We start from the raw sequence: 21,325 nt of genomic DNA, 5'->3' as shown, positions 1-21,325 counted from the left end.
AAGTCAGCAGGTCGCCAGAGTCTGTAAATGCCACCGACCAAGGTATGCCATCAAGTTTTATCTCCCTTCGAAACATTCCTTCTGAGTTAAACAGTTGAATCCTTTGATTCCCGCATTCTGCAACAACAATCGTTCTCGTTTTCTGACTCGCGTCAATATCGCAAATGCGAACAAATTCTCCTTATCCCTTCCCTTCTGAACCAAACTAAAAGGCAAATTCATATTGGTGCTGATGAACCTGCACAATCCAAGGACTACCAGTCAGCGACTGCCCATTCACAAGGATCTCCATTCTATGTTGTCCGGCTGCTTGTCGTGTATATCTCACCGTGTATTTGCCGTCTTTCGTGTCTTTAATGTCTGTTTTTAGTTGATCACCTTCTGGAGTCAATATGTTGACTTTGGTTTTATCATCTTGTTGATAACATTGAAATCCTTCTGAATCCTTTGTAACAATGACAAAATATGTCTCCTTCCTTTCTTTTACTTCCTTGCTGTCTTGACCTTCAGCTAAGAACTTTGAGGGATCAGTCTTGATGAGCGAAAATCGATCCATAAGATCCAATTTCTTTTGCACCAAGTAATGTATATGTGGCGACATGTAAAGATCGCGTTTTCTTACATTTAACAGTTCATTGCAACGTCCGAGGATGGCGTGATTTGTTTGTAGAATTTGGACGCTGAAGTTTCTTTCTAAGATACTCTGGCAGCTTTCGAAGCAGCTTTTCAGCTGGGTGGCAACCAGCTCGAAAATTTCCAGTCGCGTTGCGTGATGTTTCTGTTCCGCTTCATAAATTTCACGAAACTTGGCCCTCATTTTCCTCTCGTGTTCTCGCAAATCACGAATCAATCTTTCCACAGTGTCTCTCATTTTCTTTTCCTCGTTCAAAATTTCCACTCTGTTTTTGTTTCTTAGGTCAGTTTGTTTCTTAATTTCACTCTCATATCTGACCATTTCCGCTTTTACTTTGGCCACAGCCTCGGCCATATGCATCTTTTGTTCTTCTCCAGCTTTCTGAGTGTCTGTCTTAGAGTGTCGATCATGACTCATTACAGTACATTTGTGGCAAATCAGATCTTTACAATCTTCGCAATAAAATTCGAGTTGTTGATCTTCATGATACTGCTGTGAACACATCACGGGTGTGTGGATCAAATCTTGCACACCTTGCGCTTGCAGGTTGTCGATCAAAACATTGCGATGACCCCTTGAGGCCTTCAAGGGTTGGTGAGCTTCACAGAAAATCCTGGCACACGAAACAGTAACATGTTGTGGTGTTGTTCTCGTCACAACTGTTGCATCTTTGAGACTGTACGCTCCCATCTTCTAGAGCGAGAACATCCACCAATCGGTTGAGATGAAACGATGACGGCAAATTCTCGAAGGTGTCTGTTTCGGGAATTTGTAATGAAGTCTGGCAAACTGGACATTTGATTGTCGCTTTTAGGTGTCTCCTTGGGAAGTATGCATGGCAGAATGAGTGAAGACATGGTAATGTCTTGGAATTCTTGACTGTCTCTATGCACAACGGATATTCTGCTTCCTTTTTAAGAATCTTGAAAAGCTGTTAAACATCCATGATGAAGCCAAGCAACGCAAAATGAGGACTTGTGAAATAGTGACCTCACTGAAATCCCTGGACTCTGTGCGGTCGAGTGGATGACCCCGCTACTTTCCGCTTAAGTGTCACGGAGTCTTTTTTATGGCATTCTAATGCACTTTATCACGAACTAACACCCATTTTAGAGCTCAAAATTTTAATTTGGCTAAAAACTCAGGGTACCATCTTAAGCTAAACCGACCGTCCAGAAGGCTGTCGGACGAACCGCTGAAAATGGAACGACATTTTCCGATTGTAGCGACGGAACTAAATGACCGTCCTCCCTTCCTTATTCTCCCAGTCGGTGGTTTTCCTAAACCATCATGGAGGGCGCAATAGTTCCGATGCTTTGCTTAGATTCTGTTGAGTAAGGAAGACATCGCTTGAGAATTTCTGATAATGACATCGTTTTAGAATCATTAGTTAGGACTGCTTATGACCGTTCAAAAGAGTCTCTACGATTTTTGTATGAAAAAAAAATTGAAAACAAAACGCGGGAAATGCTAGTAAAACTCAATGTTTCGTTAAAGCAAATATTTAGTAGGTTGCCGTATGGCAATCCCAGTCAGAAAGTGGGTGGCATTTGTTCGGTGTTTTTTTTTTTTTTTGTTTTTTTTTTTTTCTGTGTCGGTAAAAGTCTTGCCTGTCAATCCCCTGCTAAGTGGTGTCTTTGTGCATAGAGCCTTCTGCTCGTATTTTCTGTGGAAGTGCGTAGATTTCTCTGGTGGACACAGTAGAATGATAAACTTAACCTGCAATGGCGTTGAATTTCATGTAACGCGAATGGCGTTTTAGTGGATCTTTTAACAAAATATACTCTTATGGAGCTCAATAATGGAAAGTCAGTAGGATAAACTAGGCAGGCGGTGAAAACAAATACTTGGAATCGTAAAAGCGACGAGTAATGGACTTTGACAACAATCTATCGCCCGTCGAGTCGAAATCAAAGTGAGCTGTATTTCTAATATTTTACCAAGAGTGTGCTGTTATGTAGAACACTGAAACCAAATGAAAAATTCTCTGATATAAAAGCGACGAGTAATGGTTTTCGACAACAATCTTTCGCCCGTCGAGCCGAAATCAAAGTGAGCTGTATTTCCATTATTTTATCACGAGTGTAGTTTTATGGATAATTATCTGCTGACTTTTGGGTTCAGCAAAGTCAGGTAAAAAAAATAATTGGAAATGTGACAGTCAAGAATTATTTGAAAGAAAGCTTGTCGACTATTTTGTGCATCATAATGATTATTCAAGGAAAAGGTTCTTCAGGAAACGGTTTGAACCTGAAGTACATGGTAATTTGACACGATTGAGTTTCTTGTCTTCACGTACGCAATGAAATAGGAAGAGGTTTTCGCCTCTAAGAGCAAATATGTTGTTTGTTTCAATAAATTTTTCGCTGGAAAAGGATTCTGTATATTCTGCCTTTGTGAATTAATAAATTATTCTGCCTTTGTGAATTAATAAATTAATTGAATTTCGAGCTTAAGGTTGAAATGTGATATGGGAGAATTTTTTTTAGTATTGCCCTGTAAGCAGGAAGGGTCTGTTGGAAGCGTGCTTGAGTTTCAACAAAATGAGTCCCAAAATCAGTGAAAAATTGTGACGCCGATTAATAATAAAATAGCTGCTGTTTCCAAAATGATGGAATTACCTGGTGATAAATAACGGCGTAACTTCATAAAATAACAGGGCTTAACTTCAGTGAACTTTAGTATTACAAAGCTGTCAGATGCTCAGAGGGCACGCTTAAACTTGTGGTGAAAAGAAGTTGTGAGGGAACTTGAAAATTATCAACATGTCAGCCCAGAAGACAATGTTTCTCGCTTCTCTTTTATTTATTATTCTTCAGAGACTGGAATGCTGTAGTTCAATACCACACAATTCAGTGCCTTCTGATATTCTGAAACACAGGCAACGCAGTGTATGCTTCACGAAAGCATCTAGTTCCACATAAGGAAAAAAAATGAACGTGTTTGCTCAATTCTTAGTTTTGACGTCACGCAAAGGAAAAAATAAAGTCGCTTCCCTAGGTTCGGCCATTCTTCTCTAATTTATGGCTCTTCAGAGCACGATCGCATTCGAATTTGCCGCTTCAGTGATTGTTCATGATGTCCAGGCATTCTGCGCGATGCAATAAATTTAGTGTAGAAATTGAGATATTGTAGAAGGGTGACAAATAAACACTTTTCAAAGTTTTAGGTTTTGCGATTTTGCAAACTCCAGTTATTCGGCAAAGGGTACCAATCAAAATTATAGCTTTTAGTATGAACAAGAGATTATGAAGGTAAGAGAAGTAATCCCTCATACTGGCCCTATCCCCATCGTAATCCCTCTTAGGTTATTTTTAGATGATATCAATTTTCCCGCGGATAATGTTACCGCGCGCGTTACGTGGAAGTCTCGTGGAGCAGGGAAAGTGCAGCAAATTCTGTACGATGCCACTTTCCGTTTTCAAAATTGAGTTTCATGGCCTAATAAAATTCATTGTCTGCAAGATAACAGTTTTCAAACATACATCCTTGGAATTGCTTAACTGTCTAGTTTACAGTGATACCAATTTGAAGAACTTCCAATCTATCAAACCGAGTTAAATAATTTTGACAGATGCAGATACGTTTATCTTGGTTGCATTGCGTTACTTGTCCACTTTAGTGCGGCGCACTTTCTCACCGTCTACAAAATTCTGTCGCTTACAAAACTCGTCCATGTCAAGATGAAGTTTGCAATCATATATCATGGAAATCGGTTAACTGTATAATTCACTCTGATACCAATTTTACGATTTCCCAATGTAGGAAACCGTGTTAAATAATTTTGAAAGAGGGAGCTATGTTTTACGCGTGCGTTGCAAATTGACTTCAATCCGATCTTACGGTTTTAACAATTTTTATCGCGGGGTCAATTAAAATTTTCCTGTCATGTGTGGTACTGTTTGAAAGCGTTAGCTGTCTAATTTATGAATATCATAGAATTAAGTCACCATTGTTTAAGTCCGCTAAGAAAATCGAGAACGCGTTGACCAAGTAGTCCCACGATATTTCATTGTGTACAAAATTCTGTCGCCTATAAAACTAGTTACTTTCAAGATACAAGATGCAAAGATATATCATTCAAATTGCTTAACTGTGTTGTTTACAGTGACACCAATTTCAACACTGTCCAAGGTACGAAACCGAGTTTAATAATTTTGAAAGATGCAGGTATATTTAACATGCGTGCTTTGCAAATTGACTTCCATCCGATACCTCGTGTTCATACATTTTTATCGCACTGTCTGTTCAAATTTTCCTTTCATGTTTGATATCTGTCTAATTTATGAATATCTAAGATTTAAGTCGTTATATTTTAATCCCGCGAAGAAAATCAAGAACGCGTTAACCAATTCAGCGATATATTACTCATTGACTGTAGTCTGCGAATTGCCAATGTTCACAAAATATTCTGTCGCTTATAAAACTCGATCCTTTCAAGATACAGGTTTCAAACATCTATAACTGAGATCGCTTAATTGTCTAATTTTCAATGATACCACATTCAAGGTTGTGCCATACACGAAACGTGTTAAATATTCTTTTTAAGGAGACAGCTATACTTAACATACGTGCTTTGCAAATTCACTTGAATCCGATAACACGGGTTCAAAAATATTTATCGGACGCTTGATTCAAGTTTTCCTTTCATGTTTGGTACTGTCGTAGAACTCTATCTGTCTACTTTATCACCATATAAGAATTAAGTCATCACATTGTAATCCCGCAAAGGAAACCGAGAATGCGTTTATTAAAGTCAGAGAGATCGTACTTATCGACTATAGTCTTCCATTTGCCATTCTGTGCAAAATCCTGTCGGTTACATAATTCGTTCCTTCCAAGATACATGTTTCAAAACAAAAGTCATTGAAATCGCTTAACTCTGTAGTCAACAAATCACGTTCGTCCAGAAAATGTATATACGCGTTTGTCTCAACAACCTCCGCCATTTTTGTTTGATGGTAAATCGCGAACGACGCGAATCATTACGTGGGAATTCGCTCAACTGTCAACATTGGTAAAAATGGGGACATGTGATTGGCTATCAGTTAACCCTCGTGGGAATACCAGATCTCGCAGGAGATCTAAAAATAACTTAAGAGGGATTATGATGGGAATAGGGCCAGTATGAAGGATTACTTCTCTTACCTTCATAATCTCTTGGTATGAATCAGTATGGAGACTCCATGCAAAGGGACACCAACATGGCGGCCGGAAACCAGTGGAAACATCTGGAATTTTCTTCGGCTCCATCAAATTATTTTTTTTCTCTCTGCTAAAAAACATTCGCATAGACACTTCTCTTAACATATTGGTTATTGCCAACGAGCACACCGAGCGAAGACGCGAGGTTTGCGAGGCGGTCAGTTTAATTCGGCGCGAAGTAGTGCAGCAGGCAGCAAAAATTCTTGATCGCGCTGTGAAAAGTGTAATGTAAGTGTCATGTTGGATTCCCTGGAGATTTTAGTAGGAACCAATGAAAGCGCCTGTTTTGATGAGTGATGTCATTGGATAAACTTGCATGACGCGCGCGACTATTGATGATCTTGTCTGAAAACATGAGCATCGTGAAATTAGGGGGCCACACCGGATTACATGGCGGAAATTCTTAACTCCAGCTCAAGTTGAAAAGCCATGTGATTTGCTAACTTTCATTTTAGTCTGGGCTAAGACACAGATTGAAGAGAGGAACTTCAACTTGCGCACTGATTTTGTTTTCGCATCCTGGCAGATGTCTCTTCTTGAGTTGAAATTTCGCACCTGGGCGGCAATTCAGCCTGTTTCTCTACCAATTTTTAAGCTGGGTGGTTGGCCCGGAATTTCTTCCCATGCTAAAACTTGCCTTGTTATAAGGCCCTTAAGACTCAATCGCATTTATACGAAAAGGATTAGTGTTAACAAAAACGCAAGCCAAAAACTTTCCCACACGCGAAACAAGCACATTGAAAGAGGTTTAGGCAGGCCGCGCAGTAACGTCAGAGAGGACGCTCTATAAGTTGGCGCCGTATGACTGAGCTACTTTATTAATCCTGTTTTTGCTTATGCCTACGTATAAAATAAGCAGGAGCAAAACGAAAGGATAACAAAAATTTTGTGGGCACGCGCTAAATTTTACACCGAAAGGCTAATCGTTACTTCCTCTTTTTTTTTTTTGTTTTTTTTGTTTTATTAGGAGGAAACACTGGATAATTTTGCTTACTTGGTGCCTGGCTGGGATAACTGATATATAATACATATGTTTCTTCAGATATTAAAACCGCGTAGTATCGACACTTATTTGACTTTTTAAACTTTTGATCTCAAGAAAACTACTTAGGAGATACAATTTTAACATGTTCCTTTCTGACAAATCAGACCTGATTTTAGATTCGGTGAATGAGATGTACAAAACAAGAGGCATCAGTTACAAGAATTTTGAATGGAATAATGTCATTTTAGGTGTTCTTATCCTCCGATTCATTGAAGGGAAATTGCAGTTAAACGTAAAAACTACTACAGGTGAGTGTTTCGCTTTATAGCAAGCACCATGGCACATGTACAGAGTGTATCGTATACCATCATTAAACAGCATTGCTTATCTTTTGAATGCATTGATTGTGTTTCAGTGACACTTAATACGACACCCCCTCCCCTCTCGATTCCCCTACGTCCCCCGTCTCAGTTCCCCACGTCTGCCCTACTCCAGGTTAAAAGTAAAATTAAGGAGTTTAAGAAACGACGACGGCTACGGCTACGAAAACGCCACAAAACAAGAATATTTGATTGGTTAAAAGAGGAAAAATAATCGTGCTGCACGCATTTTATCTCGTATTTTTGTGGTCCTCTGCATAAACAACAACGTGAAATCACCAAATTTGTGGTTTTAACAACAACGTAAGCGAACAATTGACAATCTTTCATTAGCTGTGGTTACATTAACCCTTTTATGAAATACGTTGCTTTTAAAGAGACATGTGTCTCTTCTCTCGTTTTGTCCCCTGCTCCTTTTTCTCTGCCGCTCACTTTTTTTATTCTGTGGTTGGCAACTTTGAATACCGTCGTTTTCATCTAAGCATGGACACACGACAGGAAAACATGTTCTTTGAAGTTTGAGTTTGGCAGCCGTTAACAGAAGCAAACTTTTGCGTGCGATAGTTTGACTGAACGTATTTCAAGCATACTTTATCGGATCAGGGTCAATCTCTTAGAAAAAGTCTTTGATATCCAGTCTTGCTGCCATTGTAGGAAAACATGCATGAACATCCCTCAAACTTCGAAGGATTGAGACTTGTTATGTATGCAACCAGTTTGAGCATGTTTTCCACGTGACGTGTCCACGCTTGGTTGAAAACGACGGTATCAAAAGAAACGTTTCTCAATGTTTGTAAACAAGTATAATCGCTATAGCCTTTTTCTCAGTAGTGTAACAGCTCTCGTAAACTTCTATTGTTTGTTATTGTAAGCACCTTCTATTGTTTTTAAGTCTAAGTCATTGTTTGAATTGCTTAGTCTTTCATTGTTTTCTAGGGTGGCGAGCGAATCACATTATACGTTACGAGAGCTGCTACATCACCCCTTTTTTTGCTCTGAGAGCCCGACGTCATCCTGGCTTTTACTAGTTCCCAGTCGTCTCCCGTTACGCCTTGCTCACGCCAGCGAGCACGTAAGCAGGGTTTTCGTTTGAGGCCGGAGGTCGGACGTTTCGTCCGGTCGTTTCCCATTTCATGTCCGGAACTTTGAAAGGTCTTGTTTTATTTTATTATTATTATATATTTTTTACTTACTTTTTAAAGAGAATTTGAGTGAACTCTAGCCTTGTCTAGGAAACAGATTCTGGGGTTCCAGAAGCACTGGAAACAGCGTTTCTGAGTCGACATAGGTATCAAATTCAATCACTATAGCCGCCATTTAGTTCAAATGCTCAGACGCGGGGAATCCGGAACGAGTGCTTTAATTGGCGTAGCAAATTTCCTTGTATTTATGCTACGTTTCGTTTTCACACAACGCAAGCGAACGCAAGAATAAGCGCAAGCACAAGGAAAAGGAAACATTTTGATCATTGCGCTTGTGCTTATGCTTGCGTCAACCTCGTTTTCACGATGAAATAATGGCTTTTATTATGAGGTTCAGGGATGGTGCAGTGGTGCAGTGGTACGAGTGTGACCCGGGTTCGATTCCCAGACTCGTTGTCATATGTGAGTACTCCGGTTTCCCCTCTCCTCAAAAACCCAGCATTTGACTTGATTTGCGTAGATTGTTGATTTCAGTTTACAGTGTCCCTAATTAGTGCTCTAGCCCTAGAACGACTGGATACTTAAATAAAGTTCCTTTCATTTCCTTTCCTTTCCTTCCCTTAAAGTTAAGGTTTTAAAACCTTCGCAAAAACACTCATTTTAATTCGGCTAAAAACTCAGGGTGCTTACCTTTAAGCTAAACTGACCGGCCAGAAACCGATCCGCTGAAAATGGAACGACATTTTCCGATTGTAGCGATGGACCTAAATGACGGTCCTCTCTTCCTTATTATCCCACTAGCTGGTTTTCCTAAACCATCATGGAGGACGCAATAGTTCCGATGCTTTGCCTAGGTTCTGAAGAGTGAGGAAGATATTGTTTGAGAATCATCAGTTAGGACTGCCTGTAACCGTTCAAAAGAGTCTCTACAAATTCTATATGAACAAATTTTTGAAAACAAAACGCGGGAAAATGCTTGGAAATCAATCTTTCGTGTAAAGCAAATATTTCCACATAAAGGAAAAAAAATTGAACGTGTTTGCTCAGTTCTTAGCCTGCGCCGGAACACACACGTATTTCCGGCGGTCTGCGTTCATAACCCACTCAGTTCTTGGTTTTCACGTCACGTAAAGAAAAGATAAAATCGCTTACCATTCAATAAATTTAGTCAAGAAATTGAGATATTGTAGAAGGGCAATAAATAAACAGCGTTTCTAAGTTTTAGGGTTGTACGATATTCCAAACTCGAGTTATTCGGCAAACGGTACCACTCAAAATTAAAAAACATTCGCATAGACACTTCTTCTAATATATTGATTATTGCCAACGAGCAAGCCGAGCGAAGACGCGAGACTCTCGAGGCGGCCAGTTTAATGCCGCGCGAAGTATTGCAGCAGGCAGAAGAATTCTCGATCGCGCTGTGAAAAGTGTAATGTAAGATTCCCTGGAGATTTTAGTAGGGACCACTGAAAGTGCGTGTTTTAATGTGTGCTGTCATTGGATAATCTTGCATCACGCGCGCGACTATTAATGATCTTGTCTGAAAACATGAGCATTGTCAAATTCGGGGGCCACACCGGATTACATGGCGAAAGTTCTTAACTCCAGCTCAAGCTGAAAAGCCATGTTATTTGCTAACTTTCTTTTTAGTCTGGGCTGAGACAGATTGAGGAGAGGAACTTGAATTTGCGCACTGATTTTGTTTTCGCATCCTGGCAGATGTCTCTTCCTGAGTTCACATTTCGCACCTGGGCGGTAATTCAGCCAGTTTTTGCAACAATTTTTAAGCCGGGTGGTTGGTCCGGAATTTCTTCCCAAGCTAAAACTCGCCTTGTTGAAGGGCCGTAAGAGTCAATTGCATTTGTAGGAAACGGATTATTGTTAGCAAAAACGCAAGGCAACAACTTTCCCACACGCGAAACAAGCACATCGAAAGAGGCATTTTATAAATGATTTTTTTTCAATTTTATTTACTTGTTGTTTATGCTATTTTAGTACCAACTGATTTCTTGAATCTTTATTTTTATTTATTTATCTTTCTGCCATTCATTTATTTATTATTTCCTTTTATTACTTGCATGTTCAGCAAACAAGGCAATTATTTTTGTTGTTTAACCCTTTCACTCTTGTGGGGTTCCCCATTGACGAGTAAAATCGTCTGGCGCTAGCAGAGTAAAATCTATAAGTCTCATTGGCCCTTACAGGAGTGAAAGGGTTAAATTAATGGGGACATAGTTTTTGAGTGAACCTAGCTGTTGTTAACCCTTTCACTCCTGTGGGGTTCCCCATTGACGAGTAAATTCGTCTGGCGTTAGACAGAGTAAAATACAGGAGTGAAAGGGTTAATTTTAAAATGCAAGTGCTATACCATAATGTGTTAGCAGTGCAATATTTCTGGCAATGGTTACACGACGACAACCTCTCAAAAAAGGAACCTAATCAGCCTGAATTGTGAAAAACTACCCGAAATATAAGAAATTGTTCAGCCTGACCTTGAAAATTGTAGGTTCTTATATGCGGGTTTTTGCTGTCTAAAATGTTCGAAATAATTAGGCCTCTTTTTTGAACTGACTTCTTTCCAACTTCATGCGTTACTCCTGGGATTTCATCTTGGCTTCCCCTGCGAGACAGTCGTGTTTGCGTCTTCACTTTGAAGAGGGACTTCTTGGAGTACGGATTTTTTTCAGGCATCAAAAGGAGAAGGCGCCTTTTGAAGATGTATGAGATCGGTCGCCAGTTTGATTTTTGAAGACTTCCTTGGTGATTAATAAATAATTCGTTCTACTCCTGCATGAACCGAGTTTAAAATATCCATAATTACGGAACTGCACTGAGTTTCTCCACGCCATTATACCATAGGTTACTACTGGTATAATGAGTTTCAAATAGATCTCTGCTAATACTTTAGCAGGAACCGTCTTTATTCTTCTCAATGCTCCAACATTCTGTGTGAAAGATTTCTCCACATGGTCTAAATGCATTGACCATGTCAGCCTGTTATCAACACTAAGGCCAGACAAGTAGTGTGATTCATAATGTTACTAAACATATTGGTGAATTTGGACCTGTGAAGCATGATTTCTTGAGAACCATAACTTCGTGCTTGATAAAATGAATGCTAAGTCTGTTCCTTGGGCTCCAGGGCCCGGTTGTTCCAAAGCCGGTTAACGCTAACCCCAGATTAAAATTTAACCAAGGAGTTTATTTCTCTTCTCCCAAATGCTGATCAATGCTGATATTCGGGAAAACTTTACATTAGAAGAAGTCAATCTTGAAAAACAAGAATAACCAAACGGAACTTTCACCAAAAAGTTGAAAACAGGAAACGAATGTTTACACTAATCCTGGATTAAGTTAATCGGCTTTCGAACAACCGGCCCCAGAGCCGTTGTTGCTCAAAGATTTTGTTTGATTGTAAGCAAACTTGGTCAAAGTTCTTCCCCGCACAGTATGGTGTAATCACCGCGTACATAAACCGTGCATTCCCAAGAGAAAAGGCACCAGGAAGGTCATTGACGTAGATTGTATATAGCCTGGGACCGAGGAGTTATCCTTGAGGAACACCATACTGAACTGTATGTAGATCCAAGCCAGAAAGTGGTGATTTAAACAAAAACACTTTAAAGATAGTGACGGCCATTTTCGAATAAGGTGAACTTATTTTGCAATAGGAACTTGAGAAACTCATTTTCAAAGGAACAACTTGAAAGGCCAGACACGCGCACTTCAACCGGAAATCTAGTACATTAATTGGGTGTGACAGAACGACTTGTAATATAATTTTCTCTTGTCTTTTTGCGTGCCGTTTTTATCAGCTGTCTGTATATGTTCATTGTGTCTTGTCATTGAAGGAATTACGGCTGGTTAATGTTGGCCGCTGTGCGAGCTCTTGTTGAACAACAACCTGTCGAGGAAGATTATTCCAAGTTCAAGTATGTATTGGTATTGGCAAACAATTGTAGAATTCCAGTCTTTCCTAAACAACATAGTGTGGTAAAAAGTTCATCGATCTTATAAGATCTCGTCATAGGTTCGATGACATGAAATTTCTGAAAATCGTTTTTTTTCAGAAATATAATCATTTACTTAGAGTATCGATTTGCACCAGTAATGTAGCAGCTCTCGTAACCTGCTATAGTTGTTTAGGTTTGTAAGTCACTGTTTCAATTGTTTAGTCTTTTGTTTTTGGCTATGGTAGCGAGCCAATCACATTATACGTTACGAGAGCTGCTACATTTGTACAAGATTTAAGTCCATCCAATTTTGTAAAAGCCCCCCAAAAGTACATTTACAGTGTTGCGGCAAAATCGTGACTTGACCATGACAACTTTCTTCAGCGTCTATTTTTAGACTATTTTAGTTTGCTAAGGGTCCAGAACTCTCTCTATTCTGCTTGGAATTTGTGAAATGGGTGTTACATCATATTCAGTTCCCACTCTGTTTCCTTTACTGCAGCAGTTTATTTCTTCTCATACAGTTGGCTGGCGATCCTGATTATTCTGGCTTACATGGCCATGGTGATTGTTATCCTTCTAAATGTGCTCATAGCTCAACTAAGCTATACATACAGTGAAGCCAAGAGTAACGCCAAGCTGCAATACGCCATAGATAGGATTGTTATTGTCACCCGTATAGAGTACAGCCGATTTGCAAGATTCGTGAGTATTTAATTTAAGACAAGAGGCAAGAACTCGTACGACAGTCAATGAAATTCCTAGTTTTGTTGCGTAACCAGCACAAAAAGTCGAGTCATCCAAAAATTCCACATGAACTTGAACAATTCGCAATTCAGACTTACCTTATGCCTCAAAGCGGACAGGAAATCGGTACTCAGCGTCCATGTTTTTTGCCCAAAAAAACGAAAGACTTGCATACGAGTAGATCTCATGTGAAAACCGAGAATCGATTTTTTTTTTCCTATGTTGAGCGTTTTTTGGGGGTTATTTGAAATAAAACAATGGATATCCAGTTCACTGAAGCATGAACAGTCCCAAGAGTAATAAACTTGCATGGTGTTTATGTAAAGAACCCCCAAAATGTATTGCATTATGGGATTGGGGAAATAGTCTATTTCCTGAAAACAGCAAGACATTGCAAGACATAGTATTGGGGCAATGGCAGTCTAGAGAGTTACGCGTGAATACATTTGAAGATGCCAAATCAATTTATATTTTTCAGATTTAAGACGGAGTAAATGTTTCCCTTCATCATTGACTGTACGGTCGAAAGGGAAAACGACAATGATGACAGTACGCTCACTGAACTCGCGAAGAATAAGATATCCAACATATATTCATTGTAGAAAGAGAGAAAGAACAGCACCGGTTGAAAATTAAAGACAATTAGAAATACAGCATACTCAGCTGTCTTTTTCATCGTTTTAGAGTCTTCGCGTTAGATAATACCTTGAGGGCGAAAGTGTCAGCGAAGAAACCCTGGCTGAAGGCGAGTTGCCTTTTGTCTCTCACGAACACGTGCCTGTAGGATGGTGGGTAGGGTACTAATCCCGTTACCCAGTGCACATAAACTTCCAGGGCCAAAGTTCACGAAAGATTTATGCAGTTTCCATTTCAGCTTTTTCTGGCCTTTTCAAATCCCAATCCCTGGGGCCTAAATGCCATTTACTCGGAAAATAAAAGGTGGGCAATCCAAATTCACATTTTACCCTAGTGACAGGTATAAAAGCAATTTGCAAGTCTTATGGAATTAGCTCTACTCACGGTGTTAAGGGTTAGGGTCCATTGTTTCTATCGTATATTTATTTGTGCTAATTTTTGTCAGAAGTGATCCCGAGAGCCGTTGTTATAGCTGCGCCCTGTCCCGTCAAATGATATAATGAGAGGGGCATAAATGATGTAGGTGGCAATAAGAGTGGGGAAATTTTGCTAGCAGCGTCACAATATGTTCAATACCGCTTAGACTTGAACATAAAACTCTTTACCCAAATAGGTAAATCTAGGTTCCAGTTTAGAATCAAGTGGACAAATTGTCATTGTTGTGTGTTTTGTTTTGCAGAGATTCTAGAATACAATGATGAGCGAAACCCGTGGGAAACAGTAGAGGAGAAAATGACGCTAATCAGGTTTGGGCTAGAATAAGTTACGAACTCTCTATGCCTTATGACACGTCCCCCATTTTCTCTTGCTTGTGATTATCGGACAGGTCATGAGAATTCGGGACGTGATCAACCAAGCATAGACTCCAGTTTGGAAATTTTCTCTAGAAACTCGGTGGTATGAAACTGAACAAACCGTAGAGAAGTAGACTGGTGTTATGAAACTAATGGTTTTTGTCTTTTGTTTTTTTTTTCATTCATCTTTAGAGATTTGATGAGGAAGGTCGTACGAAAAGTTCTTTATTGTGGATAAGCAATGATCATATTATTTCGCAGTTTTTTTGAGGAAAGACGAAGTTTCCCACGATGTCATGAGCTAGCGATGGATACATGAAGTGGCGCAGTTAGGGAATAATATGTATTTTTAATTAAGGCAAAAATTAATTAGTTTTGAGAGTATTTTAGCAATTAAGGAAACAGCTTTTAAAGTATAGTTATCACTGTGACCTTTTTTGTATTTATCCTTTATACATAACTATATTATGATTTCCCTTTTTATCTTTTCTTTCATTTTAAAGGGAACTTTCGCTCCTATTAAAAGAACTTGATAGCGGAGGAAATGATTTGCTTAATCGTTTTTTTACAAAAAAGTCTTTATGTCAGAAAAAACCCTTTTAGAACTGATCCTCACTTTACATTTTCTCGGGCGCCGCGCCATATCGAATAATTGTGACGTGACTGTTGCCCTGTTGTTCTGACACAGACTTAGGAGTTGTTTAATAATAGGGAAACATTTGTTTACTTTTTTGCCTCATTAGCACAAGGCGACTGTTTTCTGATCCGTCAGCCGAGAGTAAAGTTCTAATTTTGAGAGCGCATTGCATAATGAGCTATTTCTGAAAAATTGAATGCGATATTCCTGATAATCTCTGAGCGATGATGCTTTCAAATTCGAAATTTTACAAAGAATGTATGGCCAATAACTAGCTCGTTATCAAGGCTAAAAGGCTTAAAATTGTAGATTAACTAAGTTTAACAAGTTTTTTTCCTTTTGAAGTCATTTTTTAAATAGCATGACGCCTTCTGTGAGCAAGCTTGTATGTTAATGAAACAATTTTCAACAATGAAGTCAGCAAAGATTCCCTCAGAGGGCAACTGTAACACGTTGGTTATCAGTAAGACTTGCCACAAGTCGACCTTACGAGAATCTTAGGAGAAAAAGTCCCGCGCGTTGTCTACATGATACGAAGGACTTGTTATCAGTCAAAATGGCAACGCCCGTGAAATTTGAAAACAAGAATTAATGATTCTGAAATTCATCTATTTTGGGTACAACCCGTAAAAAGTGAATGATTCTGTACAAAAAAAAGTGAAACAAATTTGATGCAAATATTGTTTCCAATGGTTCAATTTTATTGTCGGTGTGCAGATTCCCTTTAAAGTGAAACTTAAGTGCGTAAGATCATTGAGAAAGAAACCTTTCGTAAACAAAATGACATTAATTAAGTTGTAAGCAACCGTTTGCAACTTAAAGAGCTTTGAACAAAAAACATCACCTTTTTCGCGCACAATAATAACGTTATTGGAACAAAGGTTGCATTTCAGCTTTATTTAGAGTTCAGAATCGACCATACCCGTCTCTCAAATTGTTAACCGCGGCCTGTAACTTGAAAACGCTTTGTTTGCAACGGTGACCTTCAGCAATGGCTATCACATTCAGTTTTGAACTAATCGCTTCTTATGCAGCTTTAAAATTTATCACAATCTCCAGAGATATGCTTGTCTTGAAGTATTTGACTTTAATTCACTGATAAACCCCTTTGGGGATTGTCAGCAAAGTACTGTGTTTGAATTGTATGACTATAAACATTAAAAGATGTACCTTCTGTTATCATTGTCCAACTTTTAAGCTGTAAGTATTTTTGATGACGAATATTGAAGGAGCAACTCGGACCTCCTTTGCTATATGAATTAAAGACACTTTCGGGTGAACAATTTGACCTTCTCTTTGGGGCCCCTTTCGTTAGGATCTTAAATTTCTCTGATGTGGTTATGCATATATAATCATGAGCAATACGTACTAATTTCTTGCTTTCCTTTTCAAAGTGTTTGTATTGACGTGTCACTGATATGTAATACTTGGCAGTCAGCTCACGCTTTGCCTTAAACAAGTTGCATCATGTCACAGTCTAGCTACTTGTGGAATTTACAAAAGACACAGTAAGGCGCTGCGGTTATTGGCCGAATCATTCTTTCCTGGAACCCTGAATATGTGGTTGATTAAAAAACGTATTTGTTATTAACAAGAAAACGTGCTTACTTCAATAAGCCCTCGTCAACGAAAATTTCGTTATTTATGACAAGTCGCTCGGGACTAAGCCTCTCATAACTTTAAATTTATTTCACTGCATTATCAAATGCCATTATAGTTTTGTCTTTGCCATCGTTCATCAGCGTCGAACTTTTTGTTCCTGCTTGAAGGATCATGGAATCTCTATCTTTGCAGTTGATTACTTTTTGGTCTGATTTGGTAAGTGAAACCTTTAATACAGATTGTTTCTCTGTTTAGTGTTTCAGGTGTGGTTTTAGACATTTACAAGCGACTTTTTGTACACGTGGTAGGGACTTTACAGACGGTCATTTCAGTTCTGTTCAAAGGTTATATATATAATGATAGCACCAGCACAGTCCGCATAACACATTCAATCTGCATTTGCCCTCTATCGCCAATTGACGGATTGTCCTGGGTTTTGTGCCAGCTATCATCTTTGCGGTCTGATGATAAATTGAGTTTGGTTTTGCTATTATTTTCACACATTCAACATGTTTCTCTTTTGCTTAATCTTAGGAATGGGTAACACGCAGTCGGCCAAGAACAAAAAGGAAAATATGATGCTCCCGAAAAGTGAAGAACAATCGCAGGAAATAAATCCGTATGCGATAAAGAAAATTCTCCTTCTTCATAAGTCAAATGCGACGCAGTTACAAGTTGTGAGAAATTTTCGCCACGCTCTCAGTGCTAAAGCAAATGGAACCATCCGTGTGACGAATTTCGTAAACATCGCCGATGGAGCTGAAGTACAGAAAAGCTTGTCGTGGCTGGATGAATTAAATAATGTTGTGTTAATATGCCTCACAGCTGAAGCCATTGAGCAGTTTCAGAGAATTATACTTGAGAAGGGATTCGCGGACGAAAACGGCCATCTTCATGGAAAGGTGTTTACCGTTTCGTTTGGAGAAAGTCTTAACTCTGAATGGCCTGCAAAAGGGCTGAAAAAGGAATCTTTAGATGCAAGGGATTTCCATTTCGGGTTTGCAGATGTGGAAAAGCTTCAACCACAAGATTTCGAGAAATCGTTTAGGCTGAACTCGCTTATTGCAGCCATAAGACTAACAAACTGAACGCAGATGGGAAGCTTTTTGTGGTTCTTTCTCGTAGTCCTTCGAGTTGTTGTATGATTCCATTTTGGACCAAATTGCAATAAAACGTGGTTGCAACTAGGATCCTTTTTTTTCTTTGCCTTTGTTTAGCGTTTTACTACGGATCATAGTCAATTTTTTGATTACATCGGGGGCCTCAGACTGGCTTTGTACGACGCAAAGAAGCAGGCGGGGTGTTTTTTATTGAGAACTTACAATGATCAGTGAAGGGAGTAGGGAATGGGTTCTTGAGTGTAGAAATGGATTTGGCGATAGATCCTAAGTAAGATCAAACTTAAATCCGGGTTTTTGAGATCTCACCATCCAAGGGCTTTTTGCTTGAAAGATTTGATCATGATAACAGTACATTTTGTAAGTGGTCTATTTGGCCTGCGTCCTTAAGCTTCCTATTACCACCAGTAGCTGGCGGTAATAGGGAGCTTAAGGGCGTTCGCGCCCAAAATGTTCCCACGTACATATTTGTTTTAAACTTGCCAAGCAGAAAGGTAATGATCTACTTTGCCAAAAAGGCAAAAAAATGGGGGTCACCGTACTCGTTTTCGAGATCACGAGGTGCACTGTTAGAAGCTTGCGTTATTTTAAGAGGATCTTAGCTTACAACTAATGAATGAAGAGGGTAGTTTCTAAAGAAACTGTGGTGCTGCGTCGGTGGGGAAGTAGTGTACAAAAATTTGGTTTTATCAACGGAGTTGATAATGTAAATTCACCGTGAATTTAGCTTACAACTGTCAGCCATAAAAAAGCTACATTAGTGAAATTTAGATCAAGTAAACGTACTCAATTCACCATAACTAATATCACTAAACAGGAGCCCATGATGGGCTCCTGAACTAAATTAACCTTTGCAGCTGATGTCTTTTTCTGAGGTGATACATATTAGTCTACGAAAGAAAACATCGGTCGCACGAGAGCATAAAAGGCGAAATATTTGTAACTTCTCACGCACATATTTTTTTTTTCGTTAAAATGGACAAAATCAGAAAAGGAAGTGATCTACGGAAAGAAAAATAGGGGTCACCGAGCATTCAAGAGAGTAAAATCGCTGCCAAGTTCTCACAGCGACGGTATATTCGCACTGCGTGACATTTCCGAGAAGACCTGCTATCCCATGATGCCACACGCTTTTACGTTCCATTCTCGATGCATGACGTGTGCGTGACATGCGCAAAAAAATGCGCAGTATCAATGGATGCGAATGCGAGACGTTTTTGTCAACACGGACGCCATGTAGCCGAGGTGAAACTTGGTCGAGACCGGTGTCTGTAACTTGACTTGTTTGCGGTAAGCATGTCGCGTCAGTGATCTTAATTGTACAGCAGTTTTGATTCTTTGTCTTCTTTCTTACTGAATCATGACTCCTTTAAAAAGACAAGAGATATTCTTTTTCAGAGCTACCATCAAAGATTGATTTCAAGAAAAACTTATTGTTTTATTGAAAGAGAACACGGCTAGAAATTCTCAATCCAGTTACGATCGATAATCCTGAAATGATTCTGCATGTAAAGCAAATTTCAGATCTGCCAGTGTTAGCTGATTTGTCCAATCCATTTGGTACATTTCTGTAAAGGAAAGCAAACGGCAAAGAAAAGCGAAGCGGTCCAGAAAGGAAATTAAATATGACGGTCATTAAAATTCTTCAAAATTTAACATGGTCGTTCTGGAAACGTTTTCTTAGCATTGCCAGCGCATTAAAATTTAAGACCACAGAGAAAAAACAAAAGCACATACAAAAGGATATATCAAGGAAAACAATTTTTTTTCAAAAGAGACTTACTCTAGGTTTTTTTGGCAAGACTGAGTCTTGGCGTCTGCAGCGCTGTTGTTCATCAGCCGGTAAATAATTAACAATTATTCCATGAGCGCGCGTTGGATATGACATGATAGATAGCCAACGAGGCGCGTAGCGCCGAGTTGGCTATAATCATCTCATATCAAACTAACGCGAGTGAAATAATTGTTTTATTAAAAACGCCCCCAAAATATAGAAAACTAGACTACAGTAAAAATAAAAAGGCCCAAAAAATCACGCATATGCTTGCCGTGTTTGTAGATAATGGTATAATGGCTCATAACCCATGATGGCTTAGCCAATCAAACTCTCGAATTGCATTATCCAATGATCCAGTTTTTAATAATAGGAATTAGAGAGTTGATTGTCCAGGAAAACAACAAAAATCAAGCAAAAAACAGAGTTATTGCATCTAAAATGAACTTCCTCGCGTTTTTGTTTTTCACCACAGGCTCCAAATAGCCATTGTGACTTGACGTCTGCGACATGTGACGTCACTTTCTTTCCAAAATCACTTCCGGTCGCCGTCTGTCGTCTGTGTTGACAACTCTCTAAAGCTCGTTTTTGAGACGCGGACGGCAACCGGAAGAGACCATTTGGCGTGCCAGGGCAGTGAGTCAGGTCTCCCAGATTTTTATACTCATCATCTCTAATGGAGAAAAGATACTTGGCAATGGAAATGTGGTTGTGTGAAAACAAGTTAAAAGGGAAAACTGCTCACTTCCGGTTGCCGTCCGCGTCTCAAAAACGCACGTGCTTATGCTCCCTAGTTTCTGAGATGCGGACGGCAACCAGAAGAGGACATTTCTCGTGCCAGGACATTGGTGTCACGTGAAGTGACACGACCTTGCATCCTTAGGTTGTCTCCCTATGGATGGTCCAGCCCCAAAAATGGCGACCGCAGATGTGACAATTGCGGAAATTTCCGCCCTGTCAGAAAATTAGAATTTAATTCGCTCAGGAACTCGTCCGTTTGTAAAGGTATGTTCCCAAGGGTTCTTCTCACCTTACTTGATTCACGTCCCGTCTCGACTGACTGCCCCTGGGTCGCCGAGGAGTCACGTCAGCAACAAGGGTAATCAAAGTGCCACTGTCGTTACTCGTGGATATGAAAGTTACCGTTGATAGTTGGATAATTGTGTAACAGCACGGTGGGCTCTCATATACAACTAGATACCCAAAATAATGCATGTATGTGAGGTAATCCCCTTTGCTGCAATTCAACCCTGTGAAATAAGTATACCATTTCTCCAATAGGGATAAGATTACTCGTTAACACATCCTCTATAAAGAGCTGGACCATGTGTTCAAAGTTCGTTGCACAGATGACAGAGTAATTTAGCATAAGGTCTGATTTTTGTTGCCAGGTCATATTGTTAATGTCATCAGGGTTAGCAAGTAGAGCAGATCCATTCAGTACTGTAAACACTTTTTGTGCCAGTTATACATTCCTCCAACAAACCTTGCGAATATTTTTCACTATATTTGATACTGTTACACTTAGAAACAGATGATCTGAACCATGAATGATCACAGCAAGTGCATACATATTCAGGGCCATGTGTTATCTTATCACGAAAAAGACTGAATCACTTTTGACATGGAATGTCTAAATTATAGAGTCTTGACCTTGACAAATTTCAGTTTGGTTTAGCCTTAAGCTCTGCATAGCTTTTCTTAAATGGTTTTATGCT

At 39.4% G+C, this 21,325-nt stretch overlaps 1 protein-coding gene across 1 annotated transcript; it reads right to left on the bottom strand.

The window, feature by feature from the left end:
- Positions 1-205: 205 nt before the first annotated feature.
- LOC138023243 (E3 ubiquitin-protein ligase TRIM71-like) lies at positions 206-1,324 on the bottom strand. The gene has a single exon (XM_068870264.1). It carries the CDS (start codon positions 1,322-1,324, stop codon positions 206-208), a length of 1,119 nt encoding a protein of 372 aa, XP_068726365.1.
- Positions 1,325-21,325: the final 20,001 nt, after the last annotated feature.

The sequence above is a fragment of the Montipora capricornis genome, chromosome 11 (assembly GCF_036669925.1).
Source record: "Montipora capricornis isolate CH-2021 chromosome 11, ASM3666992v2, whole genome shotgun sequence".
Classification (NCBI taxonomy): domain Eukaryota; kingdom Metazoa; phylum Cnidaria; class Anthozoa; order Scleractinia; family Acroporidae; genus Montipora; species Montipora capricornis.
The sequence above is the reverse complement of the archived record's forward strand: the minus strand, read 5'-3'. Positions and strand labels throughout refer to the sequence as shown.

Excerpts from the sequence above, each read along its gene's own strand:
- LOC138023243 (XM_068870264.1), bottom strand. The coding sequence starts at position 1,324 with ATGGGAGCGTACAGTCTCAAAGATGCAACAGTTGTGACGAGAACAACA.